Below are 23,380 nucleotides of genomic sequence, written 5' to 3'. Positions count from 1 at the left end.
TAGATGAGTCTTTGTTTTCTTCTAAAAGAACAGTTCGTTTATTTTCAGTTTCTTCATTCAACGCTAAGACTCCTTCGGAATGTTTTGCAAATAATCTCTGATAAATCTCTTCAGCATGCTTTTTCAAAACTTGCTTACTTGGAAAATCAAAAGTTCTTCAACCTGAATCTTCTTTCCTAAACTTTTTGGGGTTGTGTAGATAGCTCAGCAAAGCCACAGTTTGGCAATTTCGTCTTGCATTGTAACGCTGCAAAAGGCTCTGGTGAAACTTTTTTTTGGTGCTCAAAACATCAAAGGCAGATATTGTTGGGATATCAGAGACGTGGTGTCACACAGATATAAGGGATGCAGAACTGGAATTTGGGGAGTACAACGTCTACAGAAAGGATAGACAGGATAGGAAGGATTAGTTAAGAAACATAAAAACCAAGGAAGTGAAGCCAGTCGACATCGCTGGACAGTGCAGTGTTGAGTCAGTTTGGTGTGACATAAGCATTGGGAAATCAAAATTGAGAGTAGGAGTGTGCTATAGGCCTAATGACTCTGATGAGTATAATAAGAAACTGTACAGGGAAATAGAGTGGGCCAGTAAATCAGAGAGTCTTATAATGGGAGATTTTAATTTCCCAGATATTGACTGGAATTTGGGGGCTGGTCACTCACACACTAGCAGGGCTTTTGTGGATTTATTGGATGATTGTTTTCTACATCAGCATGTTCGGGAGGCAACTAGAGGGAGTAATACTCTTGATTTGATTATCAGCAGTGATTCTTCATGCATTAAGAATCTGCAGATAAATGAACCACTAGGTGGCAGTGATCACAGTGTGCTGAAGTGGGATTTACTCAAAGAGGTAACTACCATTAGGGGTTTTGGGAAGGGTTATTGCTTCCGTAAAGGTGACTACGATGGACTGAGACAGTATTTAAATTCTTTACAGTGGGACCAACTGATGATGTTACAAACAGCAAATTCAAAATGGGAAGCATTCAAAGAACTTATCTTGGAAGCTACTAGGCTTTACATACCAACTAAGAAATATTGTTCAAGGTTTAGGCCAAAATGGATGTCAGATGAACTAATGAGGCATATGGCAGAGAAGAAAAATGCATGGGATACTTACAAATTAACACATGACACAGAAGCCTATGATAGATACAAGTTGATATGCAACCAAGTTACAAAGGAGGTTAGGCAGGCGAAGGCAGATTACGAGAAATCCTTGGCAAGGGATGCAAAGAAAAACAGTAAAGAGTTCTTTACTTATGTAAACTCTAGAAGGAAGGGGATGAATCAGATTGGTCCACTTGATATTGATGGGTCAACTGTTGATGATCCTGCTCAGGTAGCTAACAAACTAAATGAATATTTTGCATCGACATTCACACATGAGGAGTTATTCAGCGAGGGGAATGCCAGAGGTGTATTCAACTCTAGCAGTAAGCTACAGAATCTTGAAATAACTGGGAGTAAAGTGGAGGAGAAACTGTTGAAGATAAACACAAGAAAGGCACCTGGGGTGGATGGGATCTATCCAGTTATATTAAAGGAGGCAGCAAAGGAAGTAAGCAAACCCTTAGCCATAATTATGAGAGCTTCCTTGGACTCAGGGGAGGTACCCATAGACTGGAAATGTGCAAATGTGACCCCAATTCACAAAGGAGGATCAAAGGCTGACACAAGTAATTATAGACCTGTGAGCTTAACTTCTGTTCCAGGAAAATTAATGGAGGCACTGGTTAAAGAAGCACTGCAGGATCATTTAGACAAGACTTCAGTTATAGCTCGGACACAGCATGGTTTTGTTAAGGGGAAGTCTTGCCTGACCAATTTGATTGGATACTATGATGCAGTCACAAAAGAACTGGATGAAGGGAATAGCTTTGATATTATATACTTGGATCTTAGAAAGGCTTTTGATACTGTTGCACATGGAAGACTGCTACACAAATTGTAGCAGTGTGACATTGGAGGCAAATTGCTGCTATGGATAAAGGGGTGGTTGAGGGGGAGAAGACAGAGAGTGGTAATCAATGGACACTGCTCATCGTGGACTAATGTTATTAGTGGAGTCCCTCAGGGTTCAGTGTTGGGTCCATTATTGTTTTCTGTATTTATAAATGATATTGATGATGGTATATCAAGCTTAATGTCCAAGTTTGCAGACGATACGAAGGTTGGCAGGGTTGTCAAGGACACTACTGACACTATGCTGCTGCAACAGGATCTGGAAAGGTTGAGCAGATGGGCTGAGAGGTGGCAAATGAAGTTTAACATTGACAAATGTAAAGTACTACACATGGGAAACAGCAACCCCCAGAGCAACGTATCAACTCTGTGGTACTACACTGACAGTGGTAGAGAATGAAAGGGACTTGGATGTGGTTGTGCAGGCAGATATGAAGTTCTCTGAGCAGTGCAGACGGGCTGCAAGAGTAGCTCATGGAGTATTGTCAATGATATACAGGAAGTTTTCCAGCAGGGATAAGGAGGTGATTATTCCCTTGTATAAGGCAATGGTCAGGCCACACCTAGAGTACTGTATACAGGTCTGGAGGCCTCATTTCAAGAAGGATGTAGAGCTGCTGGAACGAGTACAGAGAAGGGCAACAAGATTAGTGAATGGAACAAAGGGGTGTTCTTACGAAGAAAGGCTTAAGTTTTGCAAATTACAGTGTCTGGAGACTAGGCACCAGCGAGGTGATCTGATAGAGGTGTATAAAGCCTTGAATGGTTTGAGCATGCTCAATGCTGATGGGATTCTTCCTCTAGCTCAGAATAATCACCTGAGAGGGCATAAATTCAAATTGAGGAAAGACAGATGTAGGATAGACGTGTGGAAATTTGCCCTTAGCCAGCGGGTGGTTGGTTGGTGGAACAGACTTCCATCCTTTGTAGTGGAGGTTGATAGCCTAAATAAGTTTAAGGCTCAGCTGGACAGGTATTTTGAATGAACAGAGGGGTGAAGTGGAAGGGTTTTTTTTTTTTTTTTTTTTGGCTGATGCTGCATAAGCTTGCTTTCTTGCATCAAATGCCTCTACTAATGCTAATGCTAATGCTAACTTTAAAGCAAATGGGGTTTCTGCTGTATCAAGCTTAGCAAGCAGAAATTCTATTGAAGACTCTGCTTTAAGTAAGTCTGTATCTTCTGAGGTTATAGCCTTCAGAATAATTTCAACTGGTCGCAAAGTTTCACATAGCAATTCAAGTGTTTTCCAGTCATCGTCAGACACAGCTTCAGTTGACAGTACTGCACATAGAGCATTTGGAATGCAATTTTTCAATTTCAAAAATCTCTCAATCATATAGAATGTGCTATCCCATCTAGTCTTGCAATCTAATATAAGTTTATATTCTTTCCCATTAAATTTTGCTTTAACAAAATTTTGTAATATGTCATTTTTGGTAGGCAATTTTCGAAAAAGCTTGCAAATTTTTCTGACTGTTAATAGTTTGTGCAATATTGGCCATCGGATTGAAGAAATAAATGAGCTCATCGGTAAAGTCGGTTTGATAAAGCATGCCTTGCTGTCTTTCTTCAACTTCTTCATCATCACTACTTCCTTCATTATTTTCATTTTTTTTCTTCATTGTCGTTGGGAGACTCAGAGACTGTCGCACCATAATTGATTGCTTTTCCATAAAGTACATCTATAACTGACAGATGTATACAATGGGCTATACATTGTTGATGATTAGGTGTAATTTTCCTGCCAAACTTAATCATCATTGCTGCTCCATCGGTGGTGCAGGCAACAATATCCTCATCCAAGTTTTAACCAAATTCCTTCAAGTGTCCATTCACAATTTGCTCAGTTCTTCTGCTATCAAGTGAACCATTAATCTCAATAAGACCTAACGACCAATGATTGTCTTTTGAATGCACATTTATATTCATATACCTTTTATTTTGTATAGACGTATATTCGTCTAGAGTCAATGAATACCGTGCACCCGAAACCAATGAATTTTTGAAATGCTGAATGAGTTCTTTCTTAGTTTTATAATAATTCAGAACCATATTTTTAATTCCATTCACTGAGGCTGGTGGTAATTTATCGTATTTATTTCTCTAAAGGTGGTGAAGGCTTGATTGTATAAACTCACTCTTGGCAATTGAATTAAAAGAAAATCCATCTAAAGCAGCTAATTTTGAAATCTCTTCTTCCATAGATTTTTTAACGATAAAGTTTTCTAATGTTCTTACCATTTTTATGGAAGGTACACTGTTATCTTGTTTAATGTCAATCTGATGCATTTTCTTTAAATGCAACATCAAAGATGATGTAGATCCTCCAGACGACTTCATTATCTTCTGACATTTCGAACATTGTGCTTCATCTTTGCTTTTTCGAGCAAAATAATTCCATACATTTGATTTCATCTTAGACATATTAAGAGTAATAAATATTAATTAGTAGGAATTTATATCACCGGCAATTTTAAATAAAAATATTGAAGATAACAAAGGCACAATACTATGCGTCACTCCCGCAAGCACTGAATGAAGAGTCTAAATGAGGCAAGTTTCAAAAGATACAGGTGGGAAGATAAAAGGCACCCCTCCTAGATTTGGGCCACTTGCCCATGAGATTCGTACCTAAACATAAAATAAAATAAAATAAAAAAAAAAAACCCATGTTTAAAACATAAAGCAGTTGAATGATCCAGATAAACGAACAAACAAAAGAAAATGTGCGTAACAAAAAACTATATTCGAGGGCTAACTAAAAAAATATTCGAATCCGGTTTTAGAAGCTCGGTTTCGGTTTTAACAACTCAATATGAAAACCGGATTTAACCGGTTTATAAAACCGGTTTGCAAGCCCTAGTTGGTATATTACTCTGGGGTTACTGCTACCCATATGCAGTACTTTGCATTTGCCAATGTTAAACTTCAGGTACCACCTCTCAGCCCATCTGCTCAACTTTTCTAGATCCTGTTGTAGTAGTGCACTGTCTTTACTGTCATTAACAACCCTACCAATCTTCATATCATCTGTAAACTTGGACATTAAGCCTCATATACCTTCATCAATATCACCGATAAATACAGAAAACAACAATGAACCCAACACTGAACCATGGGATGGGGACTCCACTAATAACATTAGTCCACGAAGAGCAGTGTCCATTGATTACCTTGGCGCATTATGGCCTTAGCTGCCAATGCGCCATTAAAAACCAAATCAAATCAAATCAAAACCATTGATTACCACTCTGTCTTCTCCATAACCCCACCATCCCTTTATCCATAGCAGCAGCTTGCCCTTAATGCCATACTGCTCCAACTTGTACAGTAGTCTTCCATGTGCAACAGTATCAAAAGCTTTCCTAAAATCCAAGTATATGATGTCAAAAATATTTTTTGCATCCAGTTCCTTTGTGACCACATCATAGTATCCAATCAAATTAGTCAGACAAAAATCTCCCCTTAACAAATCCATGCTGTGTATGAACTATAACTGCAGTCTTGTTTAGATGATCCTGCAGTGCTTCTCTAACCAGTGACTCCATTACTTTCCAAGGAACAGAAGTTAAACTAACAGGTCTGTAATTACTTGTGTCACCTTTCAATCTCCCTTTGTAAATTGGGGATTATTTGTCTAATCTTTTCTTAAATTTATTTAATCTACCCACTTCCACAAAACCAAGTGCAACTTTGTTCCAACAATGAGTTACTCTCGGGCTGAAAGCAAATTTTTGCAGATCAAATGGAACTATCCTTTTTCAATCTAGTTTTATGTCCCATGTGTCATCTAAGAAATAGTAAGGACTGAAAAAGTTTATTCACAGTCCATATAAATACTTAAAACACTTCAAGCAGGTCTTTCAGGCGATCAGTTTTTCAGACAGTACAATTTGCAGAACTGAAGTCTTTCTTGGTAAGAGTAACTCTTGTGCCTCTAATTAATCTTGTTGCCCTTCACTGCCCCTGTTACAACAGATACACATACTGCCTAAAATTACAGACCTGTGTCCAGTAATCATGGTGTGACCAAACCAGTCTGCACTGCACAGGGAACCTCATGTTGGATTGTACAATTACACTGGCAATATAATGCAAGGAAAAAATGCTTACACTGCCTGTAAAAAAAAAAAAAAAAAAAAAAAAAATTGAAAAGGGCTCACTCACTCACTCACTCCAATAATTTGAACAAACTCGCCTTAAATTTATGTGGAGGTTTATTCTAACAATTCTGTAATTCTAACAATTAGTCTGTAATCAGGTCACAAAGGAGGTTAGGCAGGCGAAGGCAGATTACGAAAAATTCTTGGCAAAAGATGCTAAGAAAAACAGCAAGGATTTCTTTACTTATATAAACTCTGAAAGGAAGGGGATGAATCTGATTGGTCCACTTGACATCAATAGTTCGACTGTTGATGATCCTGCTCAGATAGCAAACAAACTGAATGAGTATTTTGCATCTACATTCACACATGAGGAATTATTAAGGTTTGAAAATGGCAGAAGGTTATCAAATTGTAGCAGGATACTTAATGATTTTGGAATAACTGAAAGCAAAGTGGAGGAGAAATTGTTGAAGTTAAACATAAGAAAAGCACCTGGGGTGGATGGGATCTATCCAGTTATATTAAAGGAGGCAGCAAAGCAACTAAGCAAACCCATAGCCATAATTATGAGAGCATCTTTGGACTCAGGGGAGGTTCCCACGGACTGGAGATGTGCAAATGTATCCCCAATTCACAAAGGGGGATCGAAGGGTGACACGAGTAATTACAGACCAGTTAATTTAACTTCTGTTCCGGGTAAAATAATGGAGTCACTGGTTAAAGATGCATTGCAGGATCATCTAGACAAGACTGCAGCAATAATTCAGACACAGCATGGGTTTGTTAAGGGAAAGTCTTGTCTGACAAATTTGATAGGATATTATGATGTGGTTACAAAGGAACTGGATGCAAAAAATAATTTTGATATCATATATTTGGATTTCAGGAAAGCTTTTGACACTGTTGTGCATGGAAGACTATTGAACAAATTGGAGCAGAATGGTATTAAGGGTAAGTTGCTACAATGGATAAAAGGATTGTTAAGTGGGAGAAGACAGAGGGTGGCAATCAATGGGTGCTGCTCTTCTTGGACTAATGTTATTAGTGGAGTCCCACAGGGTTCGGTGTTAGGTCCACTGTTGTTTTGTATATTTATCAATGATATTGATGAAGGTATATCAGGCTTAATGTCGAAGTTTGCAGATGATACAAAGGTTGGCAGGGTTGTTAATGACAGTAATGGCAGTGTGCAACGGGATCTAGATAATTCGGGCAGATGGGCTAAGAAGTGGCAACTGAAGTTTAACCTTGACAAATGCAAAGTACTGCATATGGGTAGAAGTAACCCCAGAGAAACGTACCAACTGTGTGGTACTACACTTAAGGTGGTAGAAAATGAAAAAGACCTGGGAGTAATTGTGCAGTCAGATATGAAGTTTTCTGAGCAATGCAGACAGGCTGCCAGGGCAGGTCATGGGGTTTTGTCAATGATATATAGGAATTTTGCTAGCAGGGAGAAGGAGGTGATTGTCCCTCTGTATAAGGCAATGGTCAGGCCATGCCTTGAGTACTGCGTACAGGTCTGGAAGCCTCATTTTAGGAAGGATGTAGAGTTACTTGAGCGAGTACAGAGAAGGGCAACAAGATTAGTGAGGGGAATGAAGGGATCCTCTTACCAAGAGAGGCTTAAGTTCTGCAAATTGCAGTGGCTGGAGACTAGGCACCTGGGTGGTGATCTGATTGAGGTGTATAAGGCCTTGAATGGGTTGAGCATGCTGAATTCTGATGGGATCCTTCCGCTTGTTCAGATTACGAACCTAAGGGGGCTTAAATTCAAATTAAGAAAAGACATATGTAGAATAGATGTGCGGAAATTTGCCTTTAGCCAGCGGGTGGTTAATTGCTGGAACAAACTTCCATCTGTCGTTGTGGAAGTTGATAGGTTGAATAAATTTAAGGAGGAACTGGACAGGCATTTGGAGGGAATGGTGTGATTTTTTTTTTTTTTTTTTTGGCTGATGCTGCATAAGCTCATACACTTGCTTTCTTGCGTCACATGCCACTACTACTACTACTAATTCATTACTCTTTGGCTGAATGAAAATTCCAGCGCATCTGTTTTACAACCATTCTTTTCCAATTTAAATTTATTTCTTTGAGAAAGAGTACAGATGCCATAAGCATTCAATGTACCTCTTTGAAAGCCTTATACACTTCAATTAGGTCACCATGCAGATGCCTAGTTTTCTGAGACCCCAATTTACAGAACCCCTAGTCTTTCTTGGTAGGACTATATTTTTATTGTTATTAAACACATCCACAACTTAGGCTATATTATGCCGTTGATATTATGTTTGTAGAAGTGCGTATGTTCACAAGCCAGTTTTCACATTGTGTGAGCTGAAAAACCCCAAAATAACTCATGGTGGGCCTATTTCCTCCACCTGATATTGCTAATTATTGCCTTAATTGAAGAGAACTTTAGAATTTCACCATCATTGATAGGAATCAAACCCAGACCTCTCCAGAGTGACAGGTGGTGAAATCACTATACTCACAGAGGACTTGGTAGGAATATTCTTTTGTGCCCCCCAGCTAACCTTGTTGCTCTTCTCCGCATCCTTTCTAGCAACTCTATGTCCTTCCTAAATTGAGGTTTTCAAATCTGTATGCAGTATTCCAGATTTGGCCTAACCATGGCCTTATACAAAAGGAAGACCACTTCTTTGTCCCTGCTGGAAAAGTTCCTGTATTTTGTACGAAGGAGAAGGATGTGCCATTTATTTAATCCTTCAAAAGATTACACCAAGCTATAACTACCACCCTGCTTCTTAGATGGGCTAATCAAGTTAGGATTACTTTTGGACAAGTAATATGTTTTATTAATTAAATTTGCCTAGCACAAGAAAATTAGCCACAATACTGAAAAGCATGGTTGGTTGTTCTGAAAACCACAATTTTCTTCAACTGTTATCTCACTGCATGCAGTGACAATTCATTTTTAAGGTTCTCGGCACAATGCTCATTCATGGAACTCCATCCATCAATCAGGATCATCCTCACTCAGTGCCTGAAAGATCTGTTTTGGAAGGATGGCAGTGATTTCTATTCAAGATGTGTTGAATACTGAGTTTTGGAACCAGAGACAAAAATGCAGTGCAGAGATTTGTTTGGGATGAATGTAAACTTTTCACACACTGCAGTCATTGTTGATTCAAAAATTCTCTGAAAAGATTCAGTGCAATCTTTTCTTGAACAATTTTTACTGGTAATTAGGGACTGTTCTGTGCAATATACACCAAACATATTTGTAACTTCTCACTGCTAATGATCTTCACAGCAGAGTAACTTCCACAGGCTCATCATTCAGTGTGATCATTCACAACTGAAACAAATGTAAGCAAATTATACAGTTTATCATTCGAGCTTTAAGAGCCACCCTATATATTAACCTATCTAGTGATGATTTTATAGCACTTTTTAGTTGTTTCGCCATTTCTCTTTCAGTATTTCCTTCTCTGTCTCAAAATATGGGAGTTTACAACTGGGAGACCACTCCCAGTTTATGAGTAACCCGTGCTCTTATGAGTAACCCCTGCTCATAACCCCTGCTAATGTCAGCTTTTTAGAAGGATGCATCCTCATCATGATCAAGGTACTTTCCTAAGGAAACTTCTTTACATCTTGCAGATTGTCAGCTGGATTTCTGTAAAAATGCCTTATTTATTACCTGTTTCACCCACAGAAACTTGAGGAATGATCAGGACAATCTCTGTTGTATACAAAGGTAACATTTTTTTTTTCAATTTGCTTTGCTCTTTGCAAGCCTTTTGAGGATCTTAATGAGGGTGGACAATACCACTCTGCTAATTGCCATTTCAGCTCAGCACAAAAGTATTTCATCCACACCTCAATAATTGCTACAGTCTGTGAGAGGAATCTTACTATGTGTACCCCTCTCTGTGTTACGCAAACTTTTGAGTTTCCTTCTCTCTCAGTAAGCAGGTGAGGCATCCAGCATGATGTGGATCATCAATCTGATCAAAATTCAATTGGTCCCTATTTAGCAACTACTATACTCTTACTGGAAGTTTTCATTGATTGCCAAGAAAGTGTGTCATCATGTACACTACAGTAGCCATACAAAGAAAGCACATTCTCCAATGGCTATTGTGTTCCTCTCAAAGCTGAGTGTCCATGTGTCTCCATCAGAGAGATAGAGAGAGAGTAGATCTTCTCTACGGATTTATCATGACTCAGTTTTAATGTGGTATGCTTGTTTCTTCACCAGTGCTCCATGTCATGGCTGACCAACTTTCTCTGCTACTTAGAAAAAATAAGGAAGTCAATATATCAATTTGGGATGATATAAACATATACTATGAAATAGTATCTATTCAGTTCAATTCATTCAGTTTTGTAGTCACAGAATATGATACACAAAGCTGAATGAATTTTTCTGAAAACCTCAAATTAAAATAGCAAAAATTTTTGCAGGCATTTTTTAAGTGACTCTAGTATAAAACACTGTATAGTATCATAAAAGCCCTTTTGATATATAAATTAATCATAATTGTCAGCATAAAATTCAAGTTAAAAAATTTTAAACATTGCAACTGAAATTGTACAGCTTAAACTTATAAATTCAGTTCAGTCATCAGACTGTTTTAAATAGCAATAAAAAAATTAAAGTTTTATATGAAATGTTAAAGTACCTGATGTGTTATATTTATGTGGCTGATATATTTTAATATCTGTGGGAGTTTCCAGACTCCTTCGAACTTGTACCTTTACTCCACGTCCAAATTTATCTTGCCGCAAAATTTCACCTGTATCTCTTGTTACCCAATAAATATAGTCTTCAAATAAGTCTAGACTGACTGGATGATGCAACTCTAATATTTAAAACAAAACAATAAAAAATATTCTTTTTTTATCATGATTATTTGAAATTTTAAGAAGAATAGCACAATTTAGGAAATTAAAATGAAAAAATAAATTAAATTACATATTTCAAATCTCTTTTAATCTCTGTTGAAAATTGTATTATAATTCATATTACTTATATGCATATAATTCAGAAACATTATGTACAATGATTTATAACATACACTGATGTAAGGCAATAAACTATTATGAAAAAAAAAAAAAAAAAAAACAATATTTACCACAAAACCAGTTACCTGTATACCAAGACATCCCAATGTTAAAACAAAATTATAAAATAAATATAAAAAAATAAAAAAAAGCAACAATCACTCTCAGTAGTGTAAACACGAGTCACCTCCACAACCACTAAAGCACAAGTGTCACTTCCCAATGAAAATTAAACTAAATTATGATAAATTATATACTACGAGGGGTGATCATTTAATTTGTGGACTGGTGCAAGATTTTATGTTTACTGTGCAAACTTTCCGTAACTGCCACCACAGGCACTCTCTCTGATCACTACTGAGCAGACTCTGGTGTGCATGCCAAGCTAGTGCTGTGTGAAGAGAGTTGTCGAGCACTTGTCGAGCTAGTGCTGTGTGAAGAGAGTTTTTTTAGCCACATGTCACTGATGATCATTTTGAAGTAAGTATCATGTCAGACATACAGATTGAACAGCAATATGTGATTCGTTATTGTGTCAGACAGGACTTAAATGCATTGGAAACAGTTAAAGAGATGAATGAAGTGTATGGATGCCTTGGTAGAATGGCCATATTTAACTGGCACAAGTGATTCAGTGAAGGATGAACTTTCATCCTAAACTACCTTAACTTACCCTCAACCTTACTCCTGAGTTTCTGTTTCCCAATTGTAAGTCCTTACATTTACAAACATTTAAACATAGCATTTTTCAGACTATATACGTGACGGATCCAAATAATTTTAAACCAATATAGCCTAACAATGGTTGTTAACCACTCATCTAAATTTAAATCATTGAAAACACTGAGAACTTCTCATGATTTTCTTACACATTGCTCTGCTACATACAAATATATTTCTTGCTGATGATGCTGCATAGGTTGCTGAGACTGAACAAATATTTTTCACCTAGTTTCACAAATGGGGAACATTTTAAGGATATGATAACAGAAGTGTATAAAATTCTAACAGGGAGCTAAATGATTTTATGATAATACAGAGGAAAGTGGAAGAGAAATTGTTGAAATTTAAATGTTAAAAAAGGCACCTGGAGCAGATGAGATCTATCCAGTTATACTAAGAGAGAGGCAGCAAAAGAGATCAGTAAACCTTTAGCCAATAATTATGTGGACATCTTTAGATTCAGGGGAGGTCCCTAAGGAATGGAGATTTACAAATGTAACCCCAATTCAAGAAGGGGATCAAAGGGTAAAGTGAGTAATTACAAACCTATTAGTCTGACTTCATCCTAGAGAAAATTATGGAGTGTCATTATGGTTAAAGAAGTAATTCAGCACCATCTAGACAGGAATGCAGTCATACTTCTGTCACAGCATAAATCTGCTAAAGGGTAACCTTGTCTGACCAATCTGACTGGATACTATTAGGGAGTAACAAAGGAATTGGATGTAAAAAATAATTTGGACATCATATACTATTATTTCCGAAAAGCTTTTGACATTGTTCCACATAAAAAGACTGCTGTACAAAGGAGTAACGTGACATTAGGGGCAAGTTATTGCTATGGATAATGGAATTATTGAGTGGGAGAAGACAAAGAGCAGTTATCAATGGACACTTCTCTTCTGGGACTACTGTTATTAGAGGGATTCCTCAGAGTTTAATGCTGGATCCAATGCTGTTTTCAATATTAATGATATTAATGAAGGCATACTGGATAAATATCTCTTCATATAGATGATACAAAGAATGACAGGGTGGTTAATGATAGTAATCAGGGTACGTTGCTGCAAGAAGATCTAGAAAAAATAGGCAGATTGGCTGAGAAGTTGCAATTTAATTTTAACGTTGACAAATGAAAGGTACTACATATGGGTAGCAGTAATCCCAGAATAACATACCAACTGTGTGGTATCAGGGCTGTACTTATGAACAGGTACATGAGGCGCTTGCCTCCTCACCACAGAGGGGACCTCGTGGGGCCTCTGTAATCTCAATTATTTAAAAGTAATTTCTTTTTTTAATACCCTGATCCGAACTAGGGCCCACTTGTACCTACCATGTAAACAGAGACAGGCGAAATTTACTGAAAATGTGGATGACTCATTTCTGCAAAACAACAGATGAATTTCCAGGAAAGGAAAATCACTCTCCCCTAATTCTCTAATAGGGTGCTTACAGAAGAACACAGGTTCACTATGGTGTATTGTCAGTGTCACAGGAATATGCCTTAATCTTTTCCACTAGCTATGGACACAAGAAAGCAGTTGACCACAGTGAATTATCGGTACAGAATGTGTGAGAGGTGATTATAAATGTGTTACGGACATGGACAATAAATCTGAAAATATTTCTCACAATGCCTGTGACAAACACAAGTGGTGAATGGTCTTTTTCGGCACTAAAAAGAACAAAAAACTATTTAACAAATAATTTGATGCAAGACAAAATGTCAGATTTATCATTATTATTTATCGAGTCGGAGGTAACAAACTATAAATTATGACAATATAATTGATAAATTTTCTTAATTAAGAGCAAGGAAAAAAAAAAAACAACAACATTTTAACCAAATGGTAACTGGTGTTAGATTTTCTTCCACTTAACTATCCCTTATTCTAAAGCAGTAACATGCCCTTAATGTAACATGGACATAAAAGACTTGTACAAACTGAACAACCTGGCATTAAGCCAGGTTGTTCCAGTTTGTACAAGTCTTTTATGTGCAAGAGTACTGAAAGCCTTCCTGAAATTCAAGTATATGATCTCAAAAGTATAAGTATTATTTTTTTCATCCAGTTCCTTGGTCACTGCATTACTGTTAGTAACCTATTAGATTGGTTAGACAAGACTGCCCATTGACAAATCCATGTTGTGATTGCAGTATAATTGCATGCTTGTCCAAATGGTCTGGTATTATTTCTTTAACTAGTGATTCTATTATTTTCCCTGAAATTGACATTAAGCTAACAGGTCTCTAATTACTCCTGATGCCTTTTGATCCCCTTTATGAATTGGTTGTTGTTGTTGTTGTTTGGTTTTTAGGAGCATTAGCAACTAAGGCCATATTGCTCCGGGATATGCGGTGGTCAGTCCCTGACCTTTCCGCATCCTCCGTATTTGGTGGTGACGGGCTCGAACCCCGGGCTAATCAAGAAGCGTGTGCTGCGCACTGCTGCTCCTTCCCACCTGGCTACGGAGGCGCCTTTATGAATTGGGAATATATCCGCACATCTCCAGTCCATATGGACCTACCCTGAATTTAAAGATGCTCTCATAATTGTGGCTAAGGGTTTACTTACCTCTTTTGCTGCCTCCCTTAATATAATTGGATAGATTCCATCTGGCACAGGTACCTTTTTTTTTTTTTTATGTCCACCCTCAACAATTTCTCCTCCACTTTCTTTTCAGTTATCACAAAGTCATTTAACTCCTCATTAGGGTTTGATAAACTTCTGGTATCTCCTTCCCTAAAGAATTCCTCATGTGTGAATATAGATGCAAAATACCTAATGAATTTGCCTGCAACCTGAGCAGGGTCATGAGCAGTTAAGCCATAGCATCAAGTGGCCCAATGCGATTCAACCCCTTCCTTCTACTTCTACTGTTAATATAAGCATAGAAGTCGCTGTTTTTCTTTGCATTCTTTGCCAGAGACTTTTCATAATCTGTCTTAGCTTGCCCAACCTCCTTTGTGATTTGATTACACACTAATTTATATGTACCATAGGCTTCTATATCACTTGATAATGTATATGCATCCCATGTACTTTTTTTCTCTGCCACATATATCAATAGTTCATTTGACATCCATTTAGATCTAAGCCTTGAACAGTATTTCTTTGTTTGCTTTGAAAAGCCTAGTATCTTCTTCGATTACTGCCCCAAACACTTCCCATTTAGAATTTGCTGTTGGTAACATCATCATTTGGTCCCACTGCATACAATTAAAAACAGAGTCGGAGGTAACAAACTATAAATTATGACAATATAATTGATAAATTTTCTTAATTAAGAGCAAGGAAAAAAAAAAAACAACAACATTTTAACCAAATGGTAACTGGTGTTAGATTTTCTTCCACTTAACTATCCCTTATTCTAAAGCAGTAACATGCCCTTAATGTAACATGGACATAAAAGACTTGTACAAACTGAACAACCTGGCATTAAGCCAGGTTGTTCCAGTTTGTACAAGTCTTTTATGTGCAAGAGTACTGAAAGCCTTCCTGAAATTCAAGTATATGATCTCAAAAGTATAAGTATTATTTTTTTCATCCAGTTCCTTGGTCACTGCATTACTGTTAGTAACCTATTAGATTGGTTAGACAAGACTGCCCATTGACAAATCCATGTTGTGATTGCAGTATAATTGCATGCTTGTCCAAATGGTCTGGTATTATTTCTTTAACTAGTGATTCTATTATTTTCCCTGAAATTGACATTAAGCTAACAGGTCTCTAATTACTCCTGATGCCTTTTGATCCCCTTTATGAATTGGGAATATATCCGCACATCTCCAGTCCATATGGACCTACCCTGAATTTAAAGATGCTCTCATAATTGTGGCTAAGGGTTTACTTACCTCTTTTGCTGCCTCCCTTAATATAATTGGATAGATTCCATCTGGCACAGGTACCTTTTTTTTTTTTTATGTCCACCCTCAACAATTTCTCCTCCACTTTCTTTTCAGTTATCACAAAGTCATTTAACTCCTCATTAGGGTTTGATAAACTTCTGGTATCTCCTTCCCTAAAGAATTCCTCATGTGTGAATATAGATGCAAAATACCTAATGAATTTGCCTGCAACCTGAGCAGGGTCATGAGCAGTTAAGCCATAGCATCAAGTGGCCCAATGCGATTCAACCCCTTCCTTCTACTTCTACTGTTAATATAAGCATAGAAGTCGCTGTTTTTCTTTGCATTCTTTGCCAGAGACTTTTCATAATCTGTCTTAGCTTGCCCAACCTCCTTTGTGATTTGATTACACACTAATTTATATGTACCATAGGCTTCTATATCACTTGATAATGTATATGCATCCCATGTACTTTTTTTCTCTGCCACATATATCAATAGTTCATTTGACATCCATTTAGATCTAAGCCTTGAACAGTATTTCTTTGTTTGCTTTGAAAAGCCTAGTATCTTCTTCGATTACTGCCCCAAACACTTCCCATTTAGAATTTGCTGTTGGTAACATCATCATTTGGTCCCACTGCATACAATTAAAAACAGTCTGACAACTCTGTAGTCACCCTTATGAAAGCAAAAGCCTTTCCCTTTACCCTTAACAGTAGTTATGTCTCCAATTAAATTTCACATTAGTAATTGTGATTGTGCAACCCAGTGGGTCTTTTACTTACAAATTCTTAATGCATGAAGAATCACTGCTGATAAATAGGACAAGAGTATTGCTTCCTCTTTTTACCTCTCTAATATGCTGCTATAATGGAAAACAGTCAGCCCAGAAATCCACAAAAATTCTTGCTAGTGTGTAAGTGACCAACCCACAAATTGTAGAATAGCAGAGATGTGGTGTCTGGGTGACACCACATCTCTACTATTCCTACAATTTCTGCATGCAACAACATCTGGAAAGTTGAAATCCCCCATTATGAGACATTCTGATTTGCTGGCTCACTCTATTTCCCAGTATAGCTGTCTGATAAACTCATCACAGTCATTAGGCCTATAACACTCCTACTCTAAATTTTCTTTTCCCTGTACTTATATCACATCAAACTGCCTGAACATTGCACTCATAAACCAAGTCAACTGGATTCACTGCCTTAGATTTAATATGCTTCTTAACTAAGCATCACTTATGTCTGAGCATTAAATTCAGCATCACTTATGTCTGGGTGACACCACATCTCTGCTATTCCTACAATTTCTGCATGCGGCAACTTAATCAGTACTTCAAATTCATCAAATTTATTTACTTTACTTCTAGCATTGGTGTAGGTGCACCTGTTCTTACTCTTAGTTACTCTTAGTTAATTTTTTTTTTTTTTTTTTTTTAATAAAAAAAAATTATTACTCTAATACAGCCCATGTATTCATTTGTTTGATGATGACCCACATGGGGCCTGAAATCCCAGACACCTTGCTTTCCAGACTTCTGCATGCACCAATAATATCAATGCAAGAATCACTTTCACCTCTGAGTAACTATTAGTCTGTGTATCCCCCTAAGCTACCAGCTTTCTGATTCACCTATCACTGTCTCAACAGCATCAGTAAATATTCTTACATCCCTTCTATTCATGTGATGCAAGAAAGCAAGTGTATGAGCTTATGCAGCATCAGCCAAAAAAAAAAAAAAAAAATCACACCATTCCCTCCAAATGCCTGTCCAGTTTCTCCTTAAATTTATTTAACCTATCAACTTCCACAATAACAGATGGAAGTTTGTTCCAGCAATTAACCACCCGCTGGCTAAAGGCAAATTTCCGCACATCTATTCTACATCTGTCTTTTCTTAATTTTAATTTATGCCCCCTTAGGTTCGTAATCTGAACAAGTGGAAGGATCCCATCAGAACTCAGCGTGCTCAACCCATTCAAGGCCTTATACACCTCAATCAGATCACCGCGCAGGTGCCTAGTCTCCAGTCACTGCAATTTGCAGAAGTTAAGCCTCTCTTGGTAAGAGGATCCCTTCATTCCCCTCACCAATCTTGTTGCCCTTCTCTGTACACGCTCAAGCAAATCTACATCCTTCCTAAAATGAGGCCTTCAGACCTGTACGCAGTACTCAAGGCGTGGCCTGACCATTGCCTTATACAGAGGGACAATCACTTCCTTTTCCCTTCTAGCAAAATTCCTATATATCATTGACAAAACCCCATGACCTGCCCTGGCAGCTTATCTTTATTGCTCAGAAAACTTCATATCTGACTACACAATTACTCCCAGGTCTTTTTCATTTTCTACCACCTTAAGTGTAGTGCCATACAGTTGGTACGTTTCTCTGGGGTTACTTCTACCCATATGCAGTACTTTGCATTTGTCAAGGTTAAACTTCAGTTGCCACTTCTTAGCCCATCTGCCCAAATTATCTAGATCCTGTTATAGTAGCACACTTACTACTTGGTAAAAACAGTCCCTCCTGTTAACGAGCACAGACCACAGAAAATTCTACCTGATGAGTCTGCACATTCTCTCCAGTTCTGAATTGATTGGCAAGTTGTTGTTGTTGTTTGGTTTTTAGGAGCATTAGCAACTAAGGCCATATTGCTCTGGGGATATGCGGTGGTCATTCGCTGCCCTTTCCACATCCTCCGTATTTGGTGGTCATGGGCTCGAACCCCAGTCTAATCAATAAGTGTGTGCTATGCACTGCTGCTCCTGCCCACCTGGCTACGTAGGCACCCGATTGACAAGGCTCTCAACATATAATCCCTCCCATCATGTCTGAGAAGAATTGCAGAAACTTTGAAATTCAATCCTAACTCATGATTTTTGTCAGCATTACCCTGTACATGTTAAGTAAGTTCTCAGATCTCTTAATATCATTAGTGCCAATGGGTACAACAATATCACCTTTTGTGCCCTTAAAAGATGATATCTGCTCTACAGTGTTATCTACTTTTATCCCTGGGAGACATACACTGGTCCTATTCCACCTATCTTTCTTGCACAAGATATTTACCGAATGCAAAATACTGCCATGATGGGAGATTACTGCTAGTTTCCTAGGAGGAAAAGCAAAACGGTCCATAAGGAAAACTCTCTCAGAGGCAAACACTTCTAATGAAACAGAATGTATATAGTACACTATACATTTGATAGCACATGTATTATTGTATAATATTTGAAAGTGGTCATTCATAAGGTAACTAAAATTTCAGTATATCTTTTAATGGAGATATGATAATGGAAATAATTTTAGTATTTTTGGAATTAGTTTAGTTTAATTTAGTTTAATTAGTTAGATCTATTTCCTTTAGAATTTGCAACTTTTTCTCTTAAAGTACATTATTTTACTTTATTTGTTTGATTGGCCAGTTATTAGTTATTAATGAACTGAAATGTAATAAGTAAAATCAATGTAGGCAGAAAACCACCTAGCATACTTACCACCCTTAATAACAGAAATGCGATTAGTGCCATCTGATTTCATGGATTCAATAGCATTTAATTTGGTATCACACCAGTAAAGTCTGTGATTGCCTGCATAATCAATAGTTATTCCAGAAGGATAACCCATTTTCTCATTTGCTAAAAGGCGCCGCTTACTACCATCCATCCATGATGTTTCAATTCGAGGGGCTGATCCAGCTTCAGTCCAATACATTGTTCTAAATTAAAATGAAGTTGAATAATAAGAAAACACAAGAAAGAGGGGTTATCTGAAACAGGCTCAGCTAATACAGAATGTTCTAATTCAGTCTCAGTTTATTATAAAATATGTATACTTTGGTAAATATTTCTCCAGTAGTCTGGTTATATTATGCTTTGAATATGTTTTTGCAATACAGTAATACCCCGAAGTTACGCGATAGGTGGGTCCGACGAAAATCGCTTAAGTCGAATTCGCGTAAGTCGGGGTACAACTTTGCATATAAATACATATAAATTTTGTTTAATTGGGACCAAGGACTAACAAAAACACTAGTTTAAAAGAAAAATATTTAATAAAATTGCAGTTATTTATACATATTAATACAAATTATGTATTAAAAAAATAAATGAGTTACGTAAAAAAGTTATTTCGATGTCGATGGCTTCATAAAATCTAACAAATTCGTCTGACGACAGCGCCTTTTTTTCACGCAGAATTTCTTTGTAGCAAGCTAATAATTTTTTATTCCTTGCTTTGTAGTTATAACGCGTTCTTCGTTGGAGTCTGTTTTCTAAAATTTTTAAGCCCTTTTCAATTGAGCTGAGACCTTCTGTCAAGCTTGCAATTGTCATGTGCTTTTCTGGTGGAACTGGGTCTGAAGTGTCGGATAATTCAGTGACGTTTTGCTCACACATCTCTACGAGCTCATTCATTGTCAGCTCCTCACTATGTGAATCCAACAGCTCGTTGACATCATCACCATTGACTTCCAAATCTAATTGCCTGGCAAGATTAACAACTTCTTCTATCATATGAGCGACATGATCAGTTTCTGGCGTTGTTTTCGTCTCGTTTTTGAAAAAAAATGGACAAAGTTTCTTCCAGACACCATTCAATGTTTTTTTGTGAATTTCATCCCAAGATTCTTCAATGATTCTTACGGCATCTAAAACATTGAATTGTTTCCAAGTCTTTAACAGATATCTTACTATTTTGTCTCATAGCTTCATTCAGATGTGCAAACAAACACCTCGTGTAGTAGGCCTTGAATGTTTTGATGACTCCCTGGTCCATCGGTTGAAGCAAGCTGGTTGTGTTTGGAGGCAAAAACCACTTTCACACGTCGGTCGAAATTAATTAGGGTGGCAGGAGGGTGACCGGATGCATTGTTAATAAGAAGGATCAATTTAAATGGAATCTGTTTAGACTTGCAATAACGTTCGACTTCGGGTATGAAGTGGTGACCAAACCAGTTCTCAAAAATGGAAGCTGTCACCCAAGCTTTATGATTTGACTTCCAAATCACTGGTAAGCTAATTTTAGATATATTTTTTAAAACTCTTGGGTTTTCGGAGCGATAAATTAAGATAGGTTTTAACTTGCAGTCACCAGCTGCATTCCCGCTGACCATCATTGTCAATCGGTCTTTGGAAACCTTAAAGCCTGGAAAGTGTTTTTATTCGTGAAAACGATGTAATTTCCGACAAAAGTTGAGCACGAATTCGAACGCACACATATAAATATGACAGTTGGAATGAAAATTCTTGTATACGTGTGCAGCTCATGCAGCAGCAAAGTTGAATTTTGTTCATCTTTTGCTCTCACTCTCCGCTGTTGCACCATATATCGATAGCATATGAAAAACGACCTTGAAGATAGTGGGCGGCAGTGTTGCCAAACGAAAAAATCAAGAACTGCGTAACTCCGAGTTCGCGTAAGTCGGAGTATTACTGTATAAGCATTTGTATTAGTATAAAAATGGCAGAATGATGCAAGGAAGCAAAGATGTAACATCTGATATATAAATAATAAATAAATATATACATAATTAATTAAGTAAATAAATAAAGCAGATGAATAAATAAAAAAAATAGTTTTGTGTTTTATCTGCTTCTTCCAAATAATTATATAATCTGTCTTGATTCTACAAGGCTAAGAAGTAACTGTACAGTTAATTACTCATTGAGTAAAGTAAATTTTCTTACAACCAGTCAAAATTATTTTTCCTTATGAATCAATGTTCCCTTTTGTAAATTATCACAGAAAGAGAAAATATGCCCCTCATTAAATTTTCTTAACCCTTTTAAAGTTTTAAATATACCTGATTCAGCTTTCCAAACTTTGCATTTTATGCAAAACTAGAATCTTTCCTTTAAATATATGGCTCTGTAACCCATATATCAACTTGTCTTGCTGTTCGCCTTTGTACTCCTTCAAACAATTCAGTATTTTTCCTAACATGAAACATCCATTTTATCTACTTGCAAAATTCTTGTATGTTATTGGCAGTACCCCATGTGCTACTTCAGCAGATTTGTTACACTGTTGAGAGGACTTCATGTTGGATTGCATTACAACCCTCAGGTACTTTTCTTCTTCAGCAGTGTTGAATGTGCAATCCACAAGTTGATAATTGAACTGGGGATTACTGTAACCAAGTTGCAGAACTTTTCATTTGGTCATATTGCTATAGTAAAATATCCTGCCTACATTAATATCATCAGAAATTTTTAATGCCAGCATCAGCATTAAAATCATCGGTATTATTAATAAACATATCAGAAAACATTGATGTATTCTGCCTAATGCCAGCACTCATAGGTCACTCAGCTGATCACTTCTTTGTGAAAGAGGCACATTACTAACAAAATATAGCAGTCTAGACTTGGATGGGCTGATTTAATACCTTGATGCTGAACTTTAAACTCATTCTAATCATCCTATCCAACCTACTTTATAATTACAAAATCAGATAGTATGAATCAGAGCTGTAATACTCAATATGTTCTACGTTGATAATAATATTAGTAAATTAATAAGAGGAGTTTACCTCAATATAGTACGTGGAACACTTCCGTATGATACCCTCCAGAAATTAAAACGGAAAAAACGAAAAAATCGACAACTTACCGGTACATTAAAGTAAAATATAAATAATTAAATAATTAAAGTAAAATAATAAATAATTAAATAATCAATTTAACACAATTCAAAATCAATTCAAAACAATTAAAATTCAAATTAACGCAATTAAAAGAATCTAACGAAAATATTCAAAACGATTTTCCTTCCTGAAGCTGACAATGCTTTTCGACCGACTGTCGTGATCACAGGAATGAAAATTACCGAATCAGGCTAAACCTGCAACTTAAATAGTGATTATATGTCTTCGCGCATGCACGTAAAGGTCCACGCATCGGAGATCAAATATGGCCGCCGAACATTAACAGAATTCTCGTGTAATTTAATTTCAACGGTTTCTGCAATTAATAGTCGCGTATAATTACGTTGAACGTTAAGTATTTTGGCCTCGTTAAATAAAAAAGTATGTTTTTCGTTAATGGCATGAAACGCTAATTCTGACGCTGCTGAACGAGAAGCACGAACTGAGGCTTCGTGTTGATTTACACGAATATTAAGAGAAAACCGCGTCGAACCCTGGTAAGACGAGTCGCAATCACCGCAAGAAATGTTGTATACCAGATCATTAATTTGTGTTGCGAACGCGGAAATAACCGAGCGATTGTTCAGTATAGTGTGTAACTTCCGTATAGGCCTAGCTATAATTTTAAATTCAGTATCTTTAAAGAATCTGTTAAGTTGTTTGTGCCACTGTTCAACATATGGGACAGAAATAAAGTATTTTTTGATATTACTATTGTTGATTGGTGTAGTATTTTTTATCCTATCCTTAGCTTGTACCCTAATTCGATTTATTGTGTTAATGGGATAACCCCTGTTCAAGAATCTGCTAGTTAATATTTGTATTTCTGAGTCCAAAGCAGAATCCGTCGTTGAATATTTATAGGCATTTAGAAATTGATTAAAGATAATCGATCTTTTGTAGGTGAACGGGTGGTAGCTATTATAATGAAGAAGCATACCGGTGTTTGTGGGTTTTCGATAGATGCTAAATTGTATTTTGTTCGAGTCACGGGTAAGCGTGAAATTTAGAAAGTTTAATGACTTAGTATCCGTAT

General features: G+C 37.0%; 1 protein-coding gene across 1 annotated transcript in view; it reads right to left on the bottom strand.

Moving 5' to 3' along the window:
• The window catches only part of mgl (low-density lipoprotein receptor-related protein megalin), a 1,043,262-nt gene that overhangs the window by 63,994 nt on the left and 955,888 nt on the right, over positions 1–23,380 (bottom strand). Inside the window, exons 73-74 of the mRNA XM_090381453.1 lie at positions 19,196–19,416; positions 10,732–10,911 (exon numbers count right to left, since the gene is read on the bottom strand). Of these exons, the coding sequence (XP_090237579.1) occupies positions 10,732–10,911; positions 19,196–19,416 (401 nt within the window). The remainder of the gene's footprint in view (positions 1–10,731; positions 10,912–19,195; positions 19,417–23,380) is intronic.

The sequence above is a fragment of the Mastigoproctus giganteus genome, chromosome 9, assembly GCF_048544385.1.
Source record: "Mastigoproctus giganteus isolate SK-2022 chromosome 9, ASM4854438v1, whole genome shotgun sequence".
NCBI classification, from domain to species: Eukaryota; Metazoa; Arthropoda; class Arachnida; order Uropygi; family Thelyphonidae; genus Mastigoproctus; species Mastigoproctus giganteus.
Note: the sequence above shows the minus strand (reverse complement) of the source record. Positions and strands in the feature narration are given on the sequence as shown.